At 47.1% G+C, this 21,871-nt stretch overlaps 1 protein-coding gene across 1 annotated transcript; it reads left to right on the forward strand.

The window, feature by feature from the left end:
• Positions 1-430: 430 nt before the first annotated feature.
• OAF (out at first homolog) lies at positions 431-20,037 on the forward strand. The gene is made up of 4 exons (XM_029573016.1): positions 431-1,045; positions 16,618-16,752; positions 17,117-17,297; positions 18,935-20,037. The coding sequence occupies exons 1-4, from the start codon at positions 827-829 to the stop codon at positions 19,207-19,209; spliced, it is 810 nt and encodes a 269-aa protein (XP_029428876.1). The 5' UTR covers positions 431-826; the 3' UTR covers positions 19,210-20,037.
• Positions 20,038-21,871: the final 1,834 nt, after the last annotated feature.

Genomic DNA, 21,871 nt, shown 5'->3' on the forward strand with positions numbered 1-21,871 from the left:
TGCCCACCGCCCAGCTGTGCGAGTGGTCTGGACGGAGAGGGGGGCTCTGTGTAGGAAGGTCCTAGGCTATCCATTCCAGCTGAGGGACTTGTCCAAGAGTGAATGTGACCCCCCCTCAGGCACGGAGGGCTGGGGGAACAGGTGGTGTGATTTATTTAGGACAGGGAGCAGTTTGCAGGCACAGATGGTGGGCAGGGAACAGAGGTTGGAGAGGGCGTAAGGGCTGAGATCTCCTTAGGGCAGGGAGCAGTTTGCAGGCACAGAGGTGGGAGGTGGGTTCAGGTATTGTACTTTTTGGATGGAGCAAGCTGTGGTTTTGGTTAGGACAGGAGCAGCGTGCGCTGGCGGCAGAGGGTGGGGTGGGGGTGGAGAACCGCTGCTGTCCCTTTAAAGTTGCTGGTGCCTGTCTCTTTAAGGCAGCCCGTGGGGTGTGTGCCTGTGTCCGAAGGAAGTGACGGGACTGAATGAAAAGAGAAAGAGAGAAACAGAACCGAGCCAGAGCCCCGCGAGCAGGGAAGCTGGATCAGTGGGCAAAGAGGGGGGAGAAAGTCCCCCAAGCTCAGGGGCGGAGCGGAAAGATCCCCGGGGGCAGCGTCTCCAGCTCCAGGGGCTGGGAGGAAGGAGCCCGGAGCAGAGGTCAAAGAGAGGGACGAGAGTCCCTTAACCTCCGACGCACAGGAGGGAGAGGTAAAGAGGGGCAGAGAAGGGAAGGAGTCCAGGACCGGAGGCGGGCAGGCGATCCCTCCCCATCCCCCCGCCCACACAGAGCCAGCACCCGGGGAAAGTTTGGGGAAGTTTGCGGGGAAGAGGTGGCCGGTGCCCTGGGATGTGCTCCGGCCTCAGCCCCTGGCGGAGCCTCTGCCTCTTGCTGCCCCTCCTGGCCGGCACCCTCATGGGCCGGGCCGAGCTGCGGGTCCGGGTCCGGCTGCAGGATGGCCGCGTGACGGAGGAGCGGCTGCAGGCGGACAGCGAACAGGACTGCAGCAGCCTGGAGTACCGCAAGGAGGACGGCACCGTCATCACCCTGCTGGCGGACTCCCGACAGGTGAGGGGGAGGGGAGAGTGTCATCCCGCTCCCGGCCGACTCCCCAAAGGGGCAACAGGTTGGGAGGATCGGGGCAATGGGCAGAGGAGAGGGGCAGGCACCGTCATCACTTGCTGGCAAACTCCGGACGGGGGAGGGGAGATCACTTTCGGCAGCCTGCCCGACAGGTGAGGAAAGGGGTAAGAGGAGGCACCACCATTACCCAGATGGGGAGATGGGGGGGGGGGGGGACAACGTCATCAGCCCCTGTTGGGAAAACTCATAATAGGTTGGGGCAAGAGGGGACAAGATCCTCCGGCCCCCCCCCCCCTGCAGGAAAGGGGCATCTTATTCTGTTGGCAGGCTCCCAACAGGTGAAAGGAGGGAGTTGGGCAGGAGAGGAGAGGAGAGGCTTCCTGATGGCTCCGCTGGTAGACTCCCAACAATACAACCTAGAGAGAGAGAGAGAGAGCCTTCGTTTCAGCCGGGTCCCAGGGGAATGGGTTAGGCACAGACAGCATAATGCACGTACAACAGTACAGCACTCACATCAGATCAGTTTCAGAAATTGCAGATCCAAACATTTGCAAATATGTTTAGTCATTATGCATCTAGAGCAGATGTAAAACATTTGTGCAGGAGGTTTTCTTTCAAGACATTGGGCCCACATAGGCTTGGTTACTTAAAAAAAAAGAAATTATTATTTTTCTTTTTACACATTTGTTGTCCTTTATCTGTTCACCTCGAGGAGTAAATGTTCTGGTTAGAAAGAAGTTTAGAAGATGCTTGGCAGAAAGGGAAAAGCCAGATTTCAAATAGAGTGCAACATCTAGGGAAGATGAGCCTTGTGGGGTTTTACATGATGGCATGATCTCTGGTTTCTGCGCATTTTTTTTTTTAATTTCCTGGTGCCTTAGCATTAGTTTACTGCACCCAGAGTTAAAAAAATGTATATATAGTTTGTGCATTAGGGATTTTCAGTGCAGTTTTAATGTTCAGCGTTCTGTGTTGGGAGGTTTTGTGGGTCTCTGCTACTGTTTCACAGCAGAGTGAGAGCTGGTCAGCAGCCCGCTGTCTCTTTTTCCCCTGTATGTTGTAATATGATTATTTGTATAGCTCCATAAGGTGTAGGCACCTCTTTTTACAGAGAAATAGGAGAGAAAGTCCCTGCTCCTTGGAGCCTGCAATCTACATATTCTCCTGGGGGAATTCTGAGCAAAACAATAAAACATTGTACAAGTTATGCACGCAGATTTTATTCTGATAAAACAATTTAATCACTGTCTTTGAGTAATAGTTAATTTATAGTGCAATACAGAAAAAAAATTACTCAAAGATGTAAGATTTTAAATCTTTTTGTGCAGATTTTTCCTATCATAAAACTCGGCCCCACCAGATTGCTCTCCCCTCCCCCAGGACTCAATGTCCCTCCTTCACTGTCAGTGCACTGCTACCTCCCCCTCCCCCAGGGCTAACCCCTTTACCCCCAGATTTCTATCTCTGCCCCACATTGCTCAACCCTCCTCCCCTCATTCTCTCTCTCTCTCTCCCTCCTACATAACCCCCAGGAAGCCCCCACAATGCTTGAACCCCAGCTCTTTCCTCCCAGTTCTCTCCCCTCACCGGCTAAGACCCCCTCCCCCCCCCAGCCCCTCTCTTTAGCAAGTCCTCCAACCCTCGCCTACCTTTCCTCAAGCTTGCTGTCTACTGGACCCCACTGCTCCCTCCTTTGGCCGAGGCAGACACTGCAGGCTCATCTCTCCTGGCCTGGATGCACCAATGAAAACTCTCACTCTCTTCCAGACTGTATATGCTGGCTGGCTGCTGCTCCTTTCTCATCTCCAACTGACACTAGCTCTATTCTTCCCTCCCTTCTGGGTCCATGCAGGCTCCACTGCCATTGCTGCTGCTCTCCTCCGTGCCTAATTCTGTGGGGAAAAATACAGAATTCTGCACAGGAGGGGAAACCTGAGCCAATTCTGCACAACTGCGCCATGCATGACTGACGAGACAGGCAAAAAACATAAGAGGTTCTGAGGTAAAACAGTGAGGCAGTGATAGGAAAGAACTAAAGCAGGTGGGATTTGAGAAAGGAGGTAACTTTAACTGAGTAAAACTGCAAGGAATGATGTCTTTTAAGAGATTTATAGGGGGCTGGTGCACCAATATTCGCTCAGAAGTCATGATTTTACGTGCACAAGGGTTTTTATCTGAACTCGTATGCAGATACGTCTAGTAGAAAACTTACGTGCAGAAGTTGCCCACAGACAACTTTGCAAAAAAGATAGCTATGCTTCACGGAGATGAAATTATCTTTTCTGTAAACCAGCCTGCAAAGGCCTTATTGCAATGTATTTTAGCCCTGCAAACATAGTTAATGAGCTGCTTGCATGATTTTGCATCACAGCAGCTCATTACATTTAAATTTGCATAATATTTAGCAAGAGTAAATTTCTGAGCATGTTTACTATATGCAGAGCCAAAAAAAATTGCGAAGTGCACATCACGCAAAAGAAAGCACAATTTTCCCTATTTAGTCCAATTTAAGAACCTGATTTTAAAAAATATTTACACACAAAATTGGGTTTTACACATGTAAATGCACTTTATCTGTGGAGGTGAGCATTTGAAAATTGCTACAATATATACCAATGAATTGGCCATAGGATTTACCCATGTCAGTGGCTTTTTGAAAATTGCTACAATAGTAGTTAGGTTTACACTTGCAAATCCTTTTGAAAACTGCCCACAGGTTCAATAACTTTGAAACTGCTGCATGGGCATACATGTACATGCAAAAGCCGGCTCGTGGCAAAGGATGTGGCCATTTTAACCATACACACATATACGTGCGTATGGTATAACATAGGATGTACACGCGTACATGTGTGCAAAACTTTGATGCGCACACATGCTGCCTCTACTGCCTAGGTGGGGGAATTTTACAAGGAACATGTGCTGACACCATAGGTTCATGTCCAGATTAGGGATTGGAGTTCCCAACCCCTTTTTATTTTATTACTTATACGCCATCCATAGCAGTAGTAAAGTTACGAGGCCGGAGACCCCGGCGCGTACTTATGCACATAAATACTTCCTCACGCATTCCACGTTAAAATCCAGGAATGCCCATGTCCCACTCTTGCCCCGCCCCCTTTTGTGGGCGCTCTCACTTGTGCGCATACTGGGAGATACGTGTACACGAGTGGCTTTTAAAACTCGCTCGGTACACGCCGGCCAGATATATTCGCATATCTCCCGGTGCGCTGGGCTTTTAAAATTCACCTCCAAGCGTGTAAGTTGCTGTTTTTATGCACAAAGCATTCTTTACATGGGAAAACAGAAGGATGTTTAAGAATTGAGCCATATGCAAGCAGAATTAGGTTTGAGTTATAAAAACAGAATTAGAGGTGAGTAGTTAGGTGGGATTTGAATCTGGTAAGGGGAGGAAGATGCGTGTGTTCAGGAAGGCTAATCTAGGCATTGAGAAGGCACTGATACCTGCTCCAGTCTATTCTTCAGTTTTGTCGCTTTTCTCCAAGAAATGTTAGGCACTCTCAGCATTTTACAATACAATGAAAGGTAATAAAAACGCACAGTATACAAGTGTAATGAAATCCATAATCCAAACACAAATTCCCAATTAAAAATCATTCACCAATGCCATATCTTCCCTTCCCTCGACAAACCCCCCACTCTCACAGAAGGGTTAAGCTCATTCCAAATACCCACTTCCCTCAACCCAATAAACCAATTCTCCAGCATGAAATATAAACTGGGGCAAGGGAGAATAACATCACAGAAGGGTGATAATTTATAACCTCTCCTCTCCTCCTCCAGCCACTGTGAGAACAGCAAGGTTTTGTGGGTAAAGGTTAACCAAAATGTAACTCCCCCAGGTCATCAAGGAAGGAGCACAGCTCTGTGGTGGCAACTTCCCACCCTAGGAGTTGTAGTCCTATGTAAAAGCTATTTCTCGGTCCTGGGATGTTGGGAGGGGTCTCTATTATTTATTGATTTAGCCATCTTATTTTCCACAGATTCCAGAAAAATCTGTTTGCTGTGGATTCCTACAGTAATAATACATACAGGGTGATAAAAATACAGAATAGACTAACACATTGTACTATATGCCTGCTTAAAAAAAAAAGTTGGCTCTTAACTTTGCTCCTAAAATGTAAATAAGTGCATCCCCCCCTCCTCCAGGAGGTGTGAGAGTGAGCTGGCTCCTGTTTTATTGGGGAGGGGAGGGGAGGGGTTGCATGTGTGTGAGATTGTTTGTTTGCAGCGGGTAGGGTTTCTGTCTGGGCCAGGGATGGCTGCTGGGATTTACCAGGTCAAGCTGCCAGCAGGTCCCCTTTCAAAGCGTGGGGCAGTTGCAGCTGCACAAACTTGCGCTGGGTGTCTTTTGGCCCTTGTTCCAGGGTTGCCTGATCGGATGGATTTTCAGTTTGGTTTCAGAAAAAGGAAAGGTCCCTGCTGCTCTATTTCTTGAGCACAGGGGAAATCCCGCTGGGACAGCGGATGCCTGCCCGGGCTCCAGGAAGACCCAAGCTGCAGTATTTCTAGAGGCCCTGGCTCTTTCCTTAACTTCTTGTTCGCCACTTCTGCAGCCTCCATCTAGCCCTAACGAACGCAGAGAAGCTTTCCTTCCAAACTTATCCCATCCTCAGCCAAACCTCCTCTTCCCAGGGCCCACGGCCATGAGCTTTGCCTCCTGGAAAGCAGGAGGCCCCTTGAGGGCCCTCCCTAAGCAGCTCCTTGGCAGCAGGAAACCTGCGTTTCATCTGCTGCAGACTCTTAATATGCAGATTAGAGCAGCAGCCAGCAATTATTAAGCTGCGGTACGGGCCGCTCTCGTTTTTGTCTGCAGGGTTCCTAAGAACGATTTAAAAAAATAAATAAATAAAGTTGCAGGAGATTTGGCCCTCCTGCTCTGGCCACTGTCATCACGTCCTCAATGGGATCGAGTGGTAGGGACGTTAACCTCACTCCGCCACTTTGCACAGAGGCAAGCCTGGTCCCCGCACTTGGATCTTTATCAAAGGCCGGAAGCCATACTCCAGCCGATTGCCTGCTCTGAGAGAGAACAGAATGAAAATATTGGTAGCAGCACATGAGCTGGGCAGTCTCGCTCTCCTCCAGCCCGTGGGCTGCATTGTGAAGTACTTTTATTTATTTATTTTATTTAGTCAGTTTTATACACCGACATTCATACTGATTTCATGTCGGTTTACAATGATTAAAATAAGTCAGCATTGTCTGTTTACAAGGATTAAAAAAAATTCAGCATTCATTAACATATAATCACTCTTACATTAAACCTAATAAAATGCCCTTAATCAGTAATTATACAATATAAAATAGAAATAAAAACTACATAGAACCTTAATTCTAATATTATTACTTATTCATAAAACTAAAATTAAATAACACTAATTAAAAGAAGTAAAACTGCATTAAACTTATTTTAGTCATAAAATATACATAGGATAAGTAAGTATTCATGTAAGGGGAAGCCATGTATAGGTATTAATTAGCTTGAATAAAAGCCTGTTCAATAGCCACGTTTTTATCTGCTTCTTAAAGCTATTTATATTTGCCTCTGTTCGAATATCGGGGGGCAGCGAATTCCAAACTTTGGGTCCAGCCAACTATTTTTTTTTTTTATCTTTAGTATTCGAGAGCACCTACACATCTGTGGCCATTTCACCGAATATCACTGTGCCACGCGTGCACTGATCCTACGCAATTCTTTGTATCTATGAGCAATAAACCAAATGTGGGTAAGAAGTTAACGGCTAAGGTTTGATGCTTTTAACATCTGCCTTCCTGGCACAGCTGCAGGGTTAACCTCTGGGGGTGGGAGAGAGGAGGAATTAACTGGATTTTTATTTTATTTATTTATTTTTTCACTGCTTCACTGACACAAGTTAAACATGACCTAGCTTCCATTCACAATGATGGCATTATGGAGAGAGGATGCCATGGCGGGTGGGGGAGGGAGAGGCGAAAACCTATTACTGAATCAGAAGGTTTCATGCACTGCCCTGTGCTTTTCACCTCTTCCATTAACATCGCTTGAACCTAAGCTGCCCAAAGCTGTGAAGCTGCTGCTTCATGTTTTGTGAAAGGCACACTTGGACCTTGTCATATCTAAACAGAAAAAAAAAAATGCCGGGTCACACAAGGACCTTAGGGCCCATCTAGTCTGTGCAGTTTCACTTCTGCTGCATTGTGATAAGACACCTGTTGATCTCTGGCTTTCCCTTCACTCCTTTGTGATCAGGGATCCTCTCTACCTTATCCCGGGCTTCTCTGAATTCTCTTCCTGTCCTTATCTTCACCACCTCCTCTGGGAGGCCTTGCTAGGAATCCACCTCCCTTTCCATGAAGAAATATTCCTGATGTTGCTCCTGAGTCTGATATACTGTGGGGCCTTTCTTCTTGTTCTAGCACATTTATTTCCTCTTAAGGTCTGCTTCTTCTGCAATATTTGAATGCCTATCCTATTCTCCTTTCCTCTTCTGTAGGACGTATATATCTATATATTTATGCCCTTAAGCTTCATCTCATGCGTTGTTTGGTGCAGGCCTGGCACCATTTTGGTAGCCCTACAGCGAAGCACCTCCATCCCTCTTATCTACGTCCAGGGCCACCTACATATGTGTAGCAATGAGGCAATTGCCGAGGGCAGGTTATTTTTCACTATAGAAAGCTTTTCTCTCTCTCTCTCTCTCTCTCTCTAAAACACTGTGAGAATTTTCAGACTTCACGGGCTGGCATTTCCTGGATGTTGATCTCGTGTGTCGGAAGATCAGCAAAACAGGGAGTGCTGGCCCGTGAGTTCTGACAGCGCTCGCAGTACTAGCCCAGGGCAGCTGGGGGAGCCCCTCCTACCAGTCACCAAGAGAGCAGGAGGAGGCCCGCAGTGATGATCAGGAAATTAGGTGGGGGGAGGGGGATAGGCACAGACCACCATGGCAGGTGGTAGGGGGAGAGAGCAGGAAATGGCACACCATATCATGGTTGGGAAGGGAGAGAGACAAACAGTACATGGTTTTTAAAATGATTTTGCTGCTTGTAGGTTTGATATGAACCAAAAGCAGCAAAATCATTTAGAGGGCGGTTTACCTGTTTAAAGGCTGTCTGAAAAGTGCTCCTTTTTTACCCATGGGAAAAGTAGGTGGGATCAGGGGCGAGATTAGGTCTGGTGGGGGGAGAAAATACTGGCTTTGCATTTTCAAAACTGAGTGTTATTTTTCAGGGAAAAAGTATCCACAGAAACTCAGGAGCAAACCTCTGCAGGTGCTTCTCTAGGCAGCTTTTCAAGGGAAGGCATGCAGGTACTCTCCCCTATGAGAATTGGTGGGGAGTCTGCGGGTAGAAGTACCCCCCGGGTTTTGCAACCACCCACATAGTCTTCAGAATCGACCCCTTCATAAAAATTCCATGACCATTCCACCTCCACAAGGGACGAGAGAGAGAGAGAGTCCTGCATTCGTGCACACACCTCCATGGCTAATCTCAGGGGAGCAGAAAGCTGAACCTCCAGAGTTCCCCCAGGAATGGTAATTGAGCTCTCTGTGTAGGAGGGGTTCCTCTCCTCCGTCTTACATGTTGTCATCATCTACCACCCTGCTCACTCCCCCACCCTATAAGACCCACTGTGGGGAGGGGGGGAGGGAGCGCCAAATTTAAGGTTAATCCCGGGCTGCCATCAAGCCTATATCCTATTGTAGATATGGCCTCCAGTGTTGGACACAATACTTTACGTGAGCTCTTCCCAGTGACACCCTGTTCTTATTGATTATAGCCTCTCCGTGTGCACCTCCGCATTCCTCCAGATACCGCCTGGTCGCATTGTTTCGCTACCTTGATAGCGGACATTATCGTCCTACGGCTTCTCTCTTGGTGGCACACATTGGAATGTCATCTCGCATCACGTAGTGCTCTGTTGCACTTCTGCACCAGGAATGCATGTTCATGCATCAAACCTGAACTGACAGGTCCTTCACCATTTCTCAGATCATGCGTCATGCCTCACCTCATTCTGTTCCTTCCTGAAAAAAAGGCAAACTTTACCCCCCTTATTCAGAGCCACACAGCTCTGCCTTCCTCTTGCTTCTTGACTTTGGGTTTTTGGGCTTGGTTTGCCTGGACTCTGTGGATTTGTACTATGCTTCGGATGCTGGGTTTCATCCCTGGCCTAGCAGTGGCAATTTTGTGTTTCTGTGTAGCTGAGATAAGCTTTCACAGTTGCAATGAGAGTGATGAAAGCTGAGATTAGCGTTAGGGACTGGGATATCGTTACTTAGAAAGGTTCTTCATGTTGCATGAGGATTACTCAACAGTGTGACAGTTATATTTTTTCTGTTTCACGAGGTATGGGATCATGGACATCTAATTTCTGGTTTTGTGACCATAAGTGCCTGATACAGCAAACCAGTTCTGAATCAAACCTTTTCTAATAAAACTTCTCATAGCGCATTGATGGAGCCGGCTTGGCGTGGTAGAGGATGACAGAGCTGTCCTGGGGCTAGGGAGGCTGAGCCCTGCTCTTCTTCCCCTGTACCTCTGGAAGCAACTCTGACTGGAGTGGTTACAAATTGCCTTCCTCACACTGCTACCTAATTGGCTAAATGTGTGTGCTGTCATTTGTGCTGACACAGCCCATATAGGCAGACCTGGGAACTCCCTGGAATTCACTGGGGGTGTAGAAGTGGGACTGAAAACTTAACTCAGAATTTCAGTGAAATCCTCCATCTCTGGGTGCCAGACCTTTCCCTTCTGTTCCCAGCAGGCTGCCTGGGAGAGAAAAGAAACAGGAAGTGGGAGGGGGCTGGATTAGGGAGCAGAGTGACTCTTCTCTGCTCTGTCTATCCTTGCCTCAGTCTTGTGTTCTCTGCATGCTGCCAGGGAAGGGGCTGCAGAGGTCTGTTCTCTGCTGACTGGGATATGTCCCTGCCTAACCAGGAGTAGAACCCCGGGGACAGGGTTGGGGGAAGAGTGATGGTGTCATTCCAGAAAGGGGGCAGGGGAAGGAGTGGAAGACAGAGAGCGGACACATCCCCCATTACCTGCCACCATAGTCCACACCAAATCTCAGGGTGACCACAACTCAAACGTTCCCAGGCATGAATACAGGTCGTCAGATGCACTGTGAGAGATGTCATTTGCAGTTTTTACAAACATGGCGTCATTCATTGCCACAGAGAATTGTAGGGGGAAATTAGAAAACAAACCACCTTCCTAGTAGCTATTTTAAATGCTACAGGGTAAGTATTACTGTTTTCTGTATGTAGCCTTGAAATACTGCCCAGAACACAGTGGGCATGGTGTGTATAAGAGAATATGGGCAGTAGCGGGAAGACGGATGGACCTTGGAGAGCTCGGTGGGGAAAATTCTTTGCAGAGCCGGTCTTACTTCGCTGTCTGAACTTTTGCAGGCTCTCCCTGCTAAATACCGAGGGCCTGACCTAGAAAAGGTTATTCCCACCATATGGTCAAAATGCAAGAAGACGCCGTTATAAACCAAGGACTTTGTGTGCATAAATCAGTCGGTGGTTCGGGGCCAGTGCTTGGAAGGGTTAATGTGGCATGTTGGAGCCTGTCTTTTTGCTTTGAAAGAAAGCATGGGTGGAGCCTTTTGTCATATTGGAACTTGTTCTCTTGCTGGGAAATAACTTGTTAGGGTCAGGGGATTTTCACAAGTTTCTCTACTGACTTTTTTTTTTTTTTTTTTTCAAGAACCGGGTAAGTGCTGAATCATTCTGAATTCCAGTAAACTATTTTTTTTTTTTTTTTTTTTAAATAACAGGAGTCCTGCTGCAAACGGTCTCTCTCTTGCCCCCACCCTCCGAAAGGGTGTCTCCTGCTATGCACGGAGTCACTTTCCCTTTCGCCTTCCTCTTTGGTGCGGGATGGCCTATTCTGGCACTTCCTCCCCGTTTGTTGGGCTATACCAGTAGAATCTTGGGGTGGACTCTGCCCCTTTTTTTTTTTTTTTCAGGAAGTTGTCGTGTCGTACCAGTGCCTTTCCAACAGGGATCTGTGGAAGCATCCGGCAAGGGGACCGCTTGTGGAGCAGCTGCTGCACGGCCTGCCAGCGCGCGCAGCGAATTGTGCCCGAGCTCCCGTGCTGTTCCCGTGAGACCGCAGCATTGTGGGGCCAGGGCGGGAGTGCTGGCAACGTGCACGCAAATCGCAGAGCTCTGCGCAGCGCTGGAACAAGGCGAGGGGGGAATTGAAGTCCTCCCACAGTTCATACATGGCCATTCGGCAACAGCAGCCTTTGGGAGGTTTACCTTGTCACCTTTGGTAGCTGTTCCAGAAGGAAGCCTGTGAGCGCTCTTCGTTAATCTTGAGTGTTGCAGGGGTAGTTAAAAAATAAAAATTAAAAAAGGGATCTTCACCATCAGCAGAAAAATCCTTGGCAGTCAGCTTAGGTGAGAAATCAGCCTCTCTCTCACTGAGGAATATTGAGATCCTGGTTCTGGAGGGCATGGCTCATTAATGAGGGGAGATGAAGTAGTGTCCCCATACTTTGGATAAGATTTTAGCTCACTGGTGATGCTGAGAGTTTGGGTGTTGCTAGGTGCAGAAGTTGAAAAGGATGAAGTTCATGGCTGATACAGAATGAAGCCGGCAAGAATAAAGCCACCTGGTTTTATTCTTGCCGGCCTCACTCATTTATGCTCTTTATCCAAATAAAACCTCCTGGTTGCTGAGCTTGAAACCACGGACTAGCACTTCATGGCTTGGTCTCTTCGTCTTCCACTTTTGTTTTCTCTGCTGTGCTGTGCCCGGTCTCTGAGCAGAGTCTGCATGGGCAGGGGGAGAGGGGTCCCCATTTGGCACGACACCGTTTGTGGTTTGCACATAAAATGGAATACAGAAGGAAAAAACTATTTTCTTCCACAAAATGAGGATTCAAAGTGACTGATTTTAGCAGGACTGAGGCTAGTCTAGGTGGATTAAGAGAGTAGAGAAGGGGGGGGGGGAATGGAAAGGCAGTTGGCTCTCTTCTTGGGGGGGGGGGGGGTCTAGACAGTAAAGTTGTCCTGTAACAGTAACTCCTTAGGCCCTGATTCTTTAAGCCAGTTTTTAGTTAATAAACCTCCCTGGGAACCTCTGCTGTTTAAGCTTTAGTGAAACCTTCTGAGTCATTATCAACAGCTGTCATCACAATGGTCCAGATGTGTCCTGTGCTCTGCTAATTTTTTCTGTCTGGGAAGGAGAAGCAAAGCGGATTTCTTGCTTTCTTTTTCTGTGAATTTGCAGGTAACTGGAGAGTGTCTCGAATTTCAGGAAACACATCAAATGGCCAGAATACATTCATGGAAGAGCTGAAGAATTCTTCCTAAGAACAGAGAGACATTGCAAGATTTTTCTCCCTCCCTATCCAGCATCCCGCTTGTTGCTCAGGGTGGCCAGTGGATCAGCACCCTAATGGCCAGGATTATTCAGTTTGCAGAGGGTTCCTGTGGGATGTGGGAATACCTCCTGCTTGACATCATAACCCTGCATCTGGCAGGATTCAGGTTTAGATAGCCTTCTCCCCTTTTTGTGCCACAAGGTATATTGGGACTGGCTTTTGGGGCTGCACAGAACACCCCAAGCCTAAATTTGCCTTGCAAGAAAAGATTTGCAAGTGCTGGATGCTGCTGTTTGCTAGGATGGATGGGCATAAGAGACCAAGCTTGCATTAGCTTTCCTACAGAGCATGGAAAATATAGGCCAAGAAAAGGTGCACATGGCATTTTCCAGTGATAAAAGGAGTTGTGCTGACAGCAGTAGGTGACTGGATTCTCTATCTGAGGCAGGATCCATGGTGTCTTGGAGATGATTGGATTCCCTGGTGTAGGAGGCACAATCCAGAGGGTTTCAGAGGTGAATTTTCCTGGTGACTTTGCTGAATATATCCATGGGGTCTGTCTGTGGGGCTTTGGTAGAATTAATGTCTGCCTGTTCTGGGGTCTCAAACACTCACTGTGCCTGGAGTCTGCATTTTGTGAGGGGGGGGGGGCTAGAATTTTACTTTCACTTCCTTGCAGATTCCTGGGCCTCTGTACCATGTCTTCACACCCTTAATAGCCCTCTCTCAGTGAGAAGGGGGAGGGGGAATGTAACTTACAGAAACTACTTATTGGAAATCTGGCCTCTCCTTGGTGACCTCTTTACACGCTGCAAAGAGAAACAGCTGCTGGCATTAGCCCTAAGATCACGTTAACCCTTGGCTGCACTGTCGCAGGCACCCCTGCGTGATGGGATTCAGGGGGCACCAGAAGGGGGAGAGCATTCCATACTAAGGACATAACGGCAAAACGCAGGAGCTCAGAATTGTTGAGCATCGTGGGCGGGGGGGGAGGAGTGACGCGGAATCAGAATTTCTCAACGCTTCCCTCATCATGTGGTAGGGTGGGTGGTGTCTGAAATCTTGGCGCCATCATCATCATCACCATCACCATCATGCTATTTTGTAAAAAAACAGGATGACAGTACTTTGTGGTTCTGTATTGCCTTTTGGCCAGTGTGCATGCAGTGTGCATGCAGCCACCTCTGGGGTGAATGGTCTGGCAACACATGTTGCACTTGGACAGCACAAAAGCTTCCAGAGCAGAAGGGAAAGGAAGAGTTGGTGTATATTTATATATACGGCATGTTTGCAAGGCGACTGATTTCTTAGGTGGAACACTTATGATAATGCATGTATTAGGTGTCCAAGGAATTTGGGGGCTCTTGTAGTATTGTTTTATCTATTGTGTGTTTAGTTTGCTGTTACTGTTGGGTGATCTTGAGGAAGCCTTTATTGCTTGCTGATTTTGCATCTTCTATGGTGGTATTAGCTGTACCCCTCGCCAACAAGGCCAGGTAATGATTGTTCAGGATAGAAATGCAATAAATAGTCACTTACTAGAATCTGTTTGACAGCATCTGTACCAGCCAATGGCAGGGCAACTTTAATCGTGCCCAGAGACATCAAAGTGTCTTTTCCTAGGATTTCAACTCTTGTCTCTCCTGAACAAATAAAAGCAGGAGAGGATTCAGGGCATTAGGGATTCACTTCAGGCCCTTGAGACTTTTTTGGGTTTTTTTTTTTGGCTGACTGCCTTCAGCGCTCTGCCAGTCTGGAATGTGCTGCTTCACTTAAAATCTGTTTGGATGCTGATTTTTACAGTGGAAGTTTGAATCCCGTTGGCGTGTCAGTGGGAGCAGAGCACTCTGTGGTGACACTGGGCATTTTCAAAGCTGCTTCTCCATGGGTTAATACTTGGAGGGCAGTGCAGGGTCAGATGGAAACTCTCAGACAAGTCACAACACTTTCTCTGAAGCAGTTTATAAAGGATTTGAATGTACTTTGAAAATGTCAGACACTCCTCCCTTGGTTTTGTGGCTCACCATGCAGTCACCGTCTACAGGGAAATATCTGAGCGCACACCTTACCATGTGTGGGAGACCCCGCGGGGAAATTTAAAAGGTCTTGGGCTATGAGGTGAGGATAGGTAACTGGAAAGACAGGAAAAAGAGCAGGACTAAATGTTTAATTTTCCTGATAGAAAGAGGTAAATCATGGTGTGGCCAAGAGAGCTGTACTGGGAACTGTTGCTTGACTTTTTCATTAATGACCTGGAAAAGGAGGCAACAAGTGAAATGATCAGATTTATAGATGACGCACAAGTATTTCGGAGTAGCTCAAAGACAAGCAAAGGAACTGCGCCAGGATCTTGCCGGACTTGAGAACTGGGCATCTCAAACTGCAGATGAAATGTAATGTGGGCAAGTGCAAAGTGATGCACAGAGGGCGCACTCATCTAAAGCTGTAGATCCGTGATGCTGGGCTCCATATTAGCAGTCACCACCCAGCGAAAGGGCCTTGGAGTCCTTGTGGACCGTTGAGTGAAATCCTCAGCTCAGAGTGTGGCAGCGGTTAAAAAACACAGACAGACTGTTAGGAATTATTTGGAAAAGAAAAGAGAACCAAGCTGAGAAAATCATCACGCCTCTGTGTGGGTCTGGGCTGTGACTGCGCCTTGAGTGCTGGTTGGCGTCAGCTCCAGGAAGATACAGCAGAACTAGGAAAGGTACAGAGAGGAGCAACAGAAATGGTAAAGGGGCATGGAACGGCTTCCCTATGAGGAAAGGCTAAAGAGGTTAGGGCTCTTCAGCTTGGAGAAGAGACGGCTGAGGGGAGGGAAGCTGTAGTGGCTTATAAAATCATGAGGGGGGGGGGGGCGGGGGGGGGGGGGGGGGGGGGGAACAGATAGTTTGGACAACTTCTTGAAAGAAAATCCCATACAAAATTCCTAGCCAGAAAGCCACTGCTGCTCTTTGGGACCTGCTGGGTACTCGGCAATCCTGGACTGGCCACTGGGCTAGAGGGGGATCTGTGATCTGAATCAGTCTTATGGACTAAAGATTGCTTTATCTTCCCACTTCAACCTTATTCCACAGACACTGGAACCAACTCGCACCCAACATATTAGTGTAACGACACTGCAGGCTGGGCAGGCGACCCGTCTATATACAATCCTCTCTGGCTAGGATAAGACTGATAATAGCACGCGCTAGATTTTGGAATGACTGTTAGATATAGGTTTGCATTTTTATATTGTGGATGTGTTTTGTACCTTGCTGGGAGCAAGGATTTAGGACCAGTGAGTGGGAGAGCTCCCTTCTGCTCCCCGGGCCATTTCGCCTGCCCAGATAACGCACGCTCTCCAGGCGAGCGGATTTTTAAGCTGGCCACTGCCCGTCGTCGCAGGCCTCGTGACCCGTTCAACATCACAAAGAAAGCAACTAAAGGACTCTTGCCACGTTTCAGAGGGCAAGTAAGTCCTTCGAAATCTGGACCTATTCAGAAGCCCTCCCAAACTTGGTTTCAGACTGCATGAGCCTGCATAAGCAGCTGGCTCCAGATGCCTCCATTTACCCACCTGTAGTTAAGTAATAAACATATGGATGACAGGGTGTAAGCTGTTTAAACTCTCTCTGCATTAAAACATCACAAGCTTTAAACAATCGCCATTTATTTAGAAACATTAAGCCCTAAGCAGGCAGCAGAATTGTTTGGGGCCTGTGGGGGGGGGGGGGTGAAGAATAGAGAGAATGCGAGGGCTTTGGGGGGGTGGGGGGGGGGAGAAAAGAGGTAGGAGAGTGTGAGGGGAGGAAGAGAGGATTGCAGGGGAGGAGAGCAAAAGGTCTGCGCTGGGGTGGGGTAGCAGAGAGGTGCACTAACCAAGGAAAAAATGTTCTCCTTGCCTGCTCAAGCTATTGCATTTCCTAGCTGGTGAATAAGTCCCTGGGCAGTGGTGTCAGGATGCTCTGGATCTTGCAGGAAGGGTCACTGTACGCAACATCTGTTTTGCCTGTCGTCTTTCTGCCACCTTCTGGCAGGTGCACACCAAGCATGGGGTCATTCTCGTGTGCTGTCAGTGGGCCGCATTTCCGACAGGATGGCCCTTTTTTATGTGGGTTTTCTGGATGGGTGGAGGAAGAGGGGACCTTTTTTCAGGGAACGCAGTCCATTGTGAGCTTATCAGGCGCAGGCTGAGTCGGGGACGTTTCATTAATGGTTGGTGTTCTTTTCTCAGGGGGTGAAGATTTTCCGTGCCTTAATTCTTGGGGAGCTGGAGAGGGGCCAGAGCCAGTTCCAGGCCCTCTGCTTTATCACACGCCTTAACCGTAACGAAATCATCCCCAGCGAGTCCATGGCAAAGCTGCGGCAGGTGAGAACACTCCGTAAAGGTTCTTGTGCTCCAGTATACAGGAAAAAGGGGATTTACCATGGACAAGGAGAGATGTTCCGGTGAGGAAGCACCTCCGTGCAGGCACTTGGGAGGATGGGGATGCTGGAAGGGATGCTAGCTTGTTTTGTTTTGTGGTGAGTGACCACTAATGCCCTCCAGAATCCTGCCTGCTCATTCTGGATTAATCTCATGAAAGGTTATGATTTGCTGAAACTGCGCACACAGGATTCTGATTAGACCCGAGCTTGGCTTTAGCACTGGGAGATGAACGTTACAATGTTTCACACCTCCCTCCCTCCCTCTGTCTTCTCTTCTCATATATAAAACTGGTATTTCTCTTCAGAAAAACCCAAGGACAGTTCGTCAGGCGGAAGAGCTGCGCGGACTGGAGCACCTCAGCATGGACATGAATGTGAATTTCAGCCAAGCAGCCCAGCTGAGCTCCCACATTTACAACGTCTGCTCGGAGGCCAGAGACGCCATTTATACACGCGAGGAGGACGTCAGGTTCTGGCTGGAGAAAGGTAGATTGCTAATCTCTTCGCAGCTGCTGCTGCCTGGCCCTTGGTGGATTTTATTTTATTTTATTTTTTTGACACCATACATTTAGTGCCTACACGGGGAAGGTGTGAATTACATAGGTAGCTCAGGAGCTTTAAATCCATCAGAATTTGCTCATCCTGTTGTAGCGTTGGCTCTTGAAGTTTCTCAAAGCGAGCAGCACAACACATGACACTCATTCTAATATAAGACGCATAATAAGAACTTGACCTATATTTGAAATTCAGTGTAAATGAAGTGAAAAAAAAGTGTTCATATGAGATTATCTCCCTTCTTCACTGAGTTTTTAAATTGAAGGTATTTTTGTAATTGACATGTAAAAAAAAAAAAAGCACTTCAAAAGCCTTATTATCCCCAATAACACCCCTACAGAAAGTGATTGTAATACTTTTTATTATTACATTTTCACAAATGAATGCACTTTATATAAGATCCAGAGTGGTTCCTAGAAAGTGATTTTAAAAGATTTGTTTTCAGCACGCATCTTTAAAAATCAAACCCTCATGTTCTCACTCCTGATTTCAGATAAAGTTCCTTGGTTCACCCAACTCTGGGCTTCCTCAAGGAAATTTGTTTTAAACAGAACAAGCAGTCAACACTCTGTGGCTAAAGCAAACTGAATGTGTGGTCTTAAATCTTCTTCGTTTTACACTGTAAAATCTGAAAACCAAATTTGTATTTTTTTTTTAAATCATCTAGCTACAAATTCTTAAAGCTGGCTCTTTAAAGTGAGATCATGCACTTGACTCTCCCTCCACATAACAGTTACTGGAAAAACACAGCTTGTAGCTTTTCACTGCAGGTACCAATGTTTAATCCATCAACTTTAAACTCCACTGCCGACATCTCCAGGCTGCAACCTGTAGGTTGCCATTCACCTAATGAAGGGCATAAAAATCCTGCTTCCTTTTGTTTTGTCACTGCAAAAATACTTAGCAGTCCACTTCCTGATGTAACCCACTCCCACAGAAACCTGTCACCTACACCCCCCACCCTCCCAATACAAATCAATCTATTTAATAGCAAAAAATCAAACATCTTCCATAGTGTATGTTACATTATCCCACTGACTCTGGATCCAACACTTACATTCAATAACCCAAGTTTTAAATCCATTGCTCTGTTTGACCAATGTATGAACAAGGGAGTATAATCTCATACACAGTAACCTTCAATCCAAATGTCCTGGCAGTCCATACAGATGCTTCATAGAGGGGTGCTCGGACCCATGCATTTCCAACTCATTCCGGACATGCAGGACGATTAACACAGTTACAAAAAATAAATAAATAAATAGCTCAAGTTCTCTTTATACCTCTTAAGTCAGTGATATGAGCGTGGACCCTTCCGGTCTTGAGTACTCATTATACCTGCTGGTTACTATACCCTGCTGGGGCACAGCCCAGCAGAGCATACACTGCAGTGGTACCCAGCTGCTGCAGGGCTTCCCTTTGCTCACCAGAGGAAGTCTCCTCTCAACACTTAAGGCGATACAGTGAACTCCTCCCGCTGCGCCCGAACAGGGCGAGGCGAGATGATTCCCAGAGCATAGTATGAAGGTGTTTTCTGTGTGGTTTGTTTTTTTTTTTTTCCCCCCCAGGTGTGGATGGCTCCCTGTTCGAGGTTCTGCCACAGTCTGCTGACCTTCCAGACTTGCTGAGCTGTAAGCTGTGCACCGACCGCTGGAAGCCCTGCATCTGCACCTACGGTCTTAATGTGGAGTGGTACCCGTGCATGCTTAAGTACTGTAAAAATCGGGACCCGGCTGGTAAAGTTTCCTCCTACAAGTGTGGCATCCGCAGCTGCCAGAAAAGCTACAGCTTTGACTATTATGTACCTCAGAAGCAGTTGTGCTTGTGGGACGAGGAGACCTAGAGCAATTCCACGTATCATCGGTCTGTCATTGGGCTTTCAAACCCCCCCTGATGCACCCAGCAGCCATGGACACTGCCTCCTCTGCGGTCCCGTTTGAAACTTGGAGGGCTGCCTAATTATCCTCTCTCATCCTGCAAAGATGACGCGGGTGTCCTGTATTGCAAATGCAGCACGATCCTTTGCTCGGCTGCTTCTCTGATGCATATGGACATGCACCTTCAGAAGATGAGGGGATGACAGATTTTCAAGGTTTTTTGTTTTGGTTTTTGTTTTTTTTGCCTACTTTATCTTTCTCACAGCCAGGGTTGATTCCTTGGAAGGACAGAGCAAAGATCATCAACCACAGTGTTCTTTAAAAAAAAAAACAAACAAAAGAATAATTCACTTTCTATTTCTTAATCTGATTGGAATGTTAGTCGCAGATTGGCTGCTTAGCTGGTTTAGATCTTGACAGATCCAATCAGCTAAGGGTACAATAGGATTGTGAAGAACAAGTAACCTGTCTGGGATTTACCGAAGTGCTTTCATAACAAAACTGTGAACCAGGACTCAAAGTATCTGTGCATTTAGAGCCACGACTGATTTGTGTGGTGTGAGCTGCCTCTTCCCGTACAGTCCTGGCAGCCCTGGCTTTCCCCCTTCATGGGCATTTCAGTCTTAAGTGTTTTTCCAGATACTCACAGCTATTTTTATATGCTCCTCCTAGAGAAGGGAGGAAATTTTTATATATATATATATATATTGAAATATGAAGTAAAAAGAAACTTGAATTACAGATATAAAATTATTTATCATTTGTAAGGAAATAAAGATATTTTTCAGCGCATGGCTGTGCAGTCCTGGTTTTGCTTTCTTGGAGATGGAGGTGTAGCGTGGTGGCCTGGTGCCCCCTGGAGGACAGATGTCTGCACGTGGCCAAGCTTCTGCGGCTGAAAGCTGGGATGTATCCTTAGGAGAGCAGACCAGGTGGGGCTAAGGGCTCCTCTTGTGCAGTCACAGCACCTGTTACTAGATATGCAACATTTATTTGTGTGGAGGACAGGGAATTACAGTGCAGGGTACAAGAGTTGTATTTGTAAGCTATTGCCACCTAATTACAGTTGGAAGAACTGATTGACACCTGAATTTCTAATAATGCTGTAAGCTGCCTTGAGCGTTATGTGGAAAGATGGGCTAAATCCAAGTTATTTATTTTTTAGAATGATTTCAACTTTTCCCAAAGTCCACATTGACCGCGGAACCAGTGCTAGAAAGAACCCACAAGCCTGAGAAGCCCTCCTGGCTTCTCCTCATCTATTATAACCATAAGAGTCTATCCTTTCTGTCCAGATAGCCTGTCCACACTGCTACGGATACAGTGCAGCTGCCAGCCAGAGTGTCCCTACCTCTCTCCTTAGCCGGGGCCCTTCTCTTCGTTCCTCCAGCATCTTGGTTGATGAGCATATAAGATCCCCTCCTGCATCCTACCTGCCTTATGTCTAGGTTTCTGTTCTTATATATAATCAGAATTCCTTGTCCATTTCTATAATCACATTATTCTCCGATCTCGAACTTCAGTTGTAGTGAGATCGGATCTGAATATATATATATATATATATATATATATATATCTGTGAAGGGGGAATGCTGCTCCCCTTGTTTATATCTCTCTATATCTATAGATCTATATATCTATAGATATAGAGAGATATATAAACAAGGGGAGCAGCATTCGCCCTTCACTCAAGCCCCTCTCAATATTGGAGCTGCCAATGGGGAGCAATTGAAGAGATTTTTAACCAATACCATCACAACCTCCTCTCCCTTCCCTGCCATTAAAATATCTTATCTAGCCCAGTGATTGCAGGATTGGAAGAAAAGGGCAGATACTACTCCCCCCCCCCCCCCCCCCCCCCCCCCATCCAACCTAGCACATAAATCTTCACCAATCTTCAAATAAACAATTTCCCAACCTCTGTGTCTGTAATTTGAATTTATCCTCTGTCTTTGCTTGCTCTTGGCTTTCTTTTAGTTTCCTTTCTACCTTCTCATTTCTTTATTATCCTCCATTTTTAAATATCTTCCTATCTGCTGGTTGTATCTCCACAGCTAGTCTTCTCTCACTCCCCTCCTGCCATTTCTGCCCTCTCCTCACCCCTTTATACACCTTCCCTCTACTACAATCCCCTCTTCTCACAACCCTTCCCTTGATTTACCTCCCCTTCCTCTTTGTCCCACTCCTCTTCACCTCTCTCTCTTACATTGCCTTCACCTATCCCTATTCCAACAGTCTCACAGCTCACATCCCCTCTCCCCCTCTCTCTCTCTCTCCCATAGCTCCACTATGAGCCACTCTTCCCCTCACAGTTCCTCTCCTAGCCAGCCTTCTCTCTCTCTTCCTATCAGCAATTCATCAGATCTCATCTCTCCATACTACTGATCCCAGTCCCTCTATCAGCAGACCTCCCTATCTGTCCACTAATGCCCCTCAGTCTTCTCTGGTGCCCTTGCAGCCCATTGGTCAGACATTCCCCAGGCAGCCACTAGGCAGGAGCAGTAGCAGGGAGACTGAAGCCCTCCCTTACTACCCTCCCCTGTAGCATGGAGCTCCCAGTTGCTGATTCACAGAAATACACAGGAGATGAGCACCCACAGCGCTGGTGTCCATGCTTGACCAGAAGCA

The sequence above is a fragment of the Rhinatrema bivittatum genome, chromosome 12 (genome assembly GCF_901001135.1).
Source record: "Rhinatrema bivittatum chromosome 12, aRhiBiv1.1, whole genome shotgun sequence".
Taxonomy (NCBI): Eukaryota; Metazoa; Chordata; class Amphibia; order Gymnophiona; family Rhinatrematidae; genus Rhinatrema; species Rhinatrema bivittatum.

Bases quoted from the DNA above. Each gene is read 5' to 3' on its own strand.
- OAF (XM_029573016.1), top strand. From the start codon at position 827: ATGTGCTCCGGCCTCAGCCCCTGGCGGAGCCTCTGCCTCTTGCTGCCC. The intron at 1,046-16,617 runs GTGAGGGGGAGG...TTCTTTTCTCAG, and splicing joins TGCTGGCGGACTCCCGACAG to GGGGTGAAGATTTTCCGTGC. The intron at 17,298-18,934 runs GTAGATTGCTAA...TTTCCCCCCCAG, and splicing joins CAGGTTCTGGCTGGAGAAAG to GTGTGGATGGCTCCCTGTTC.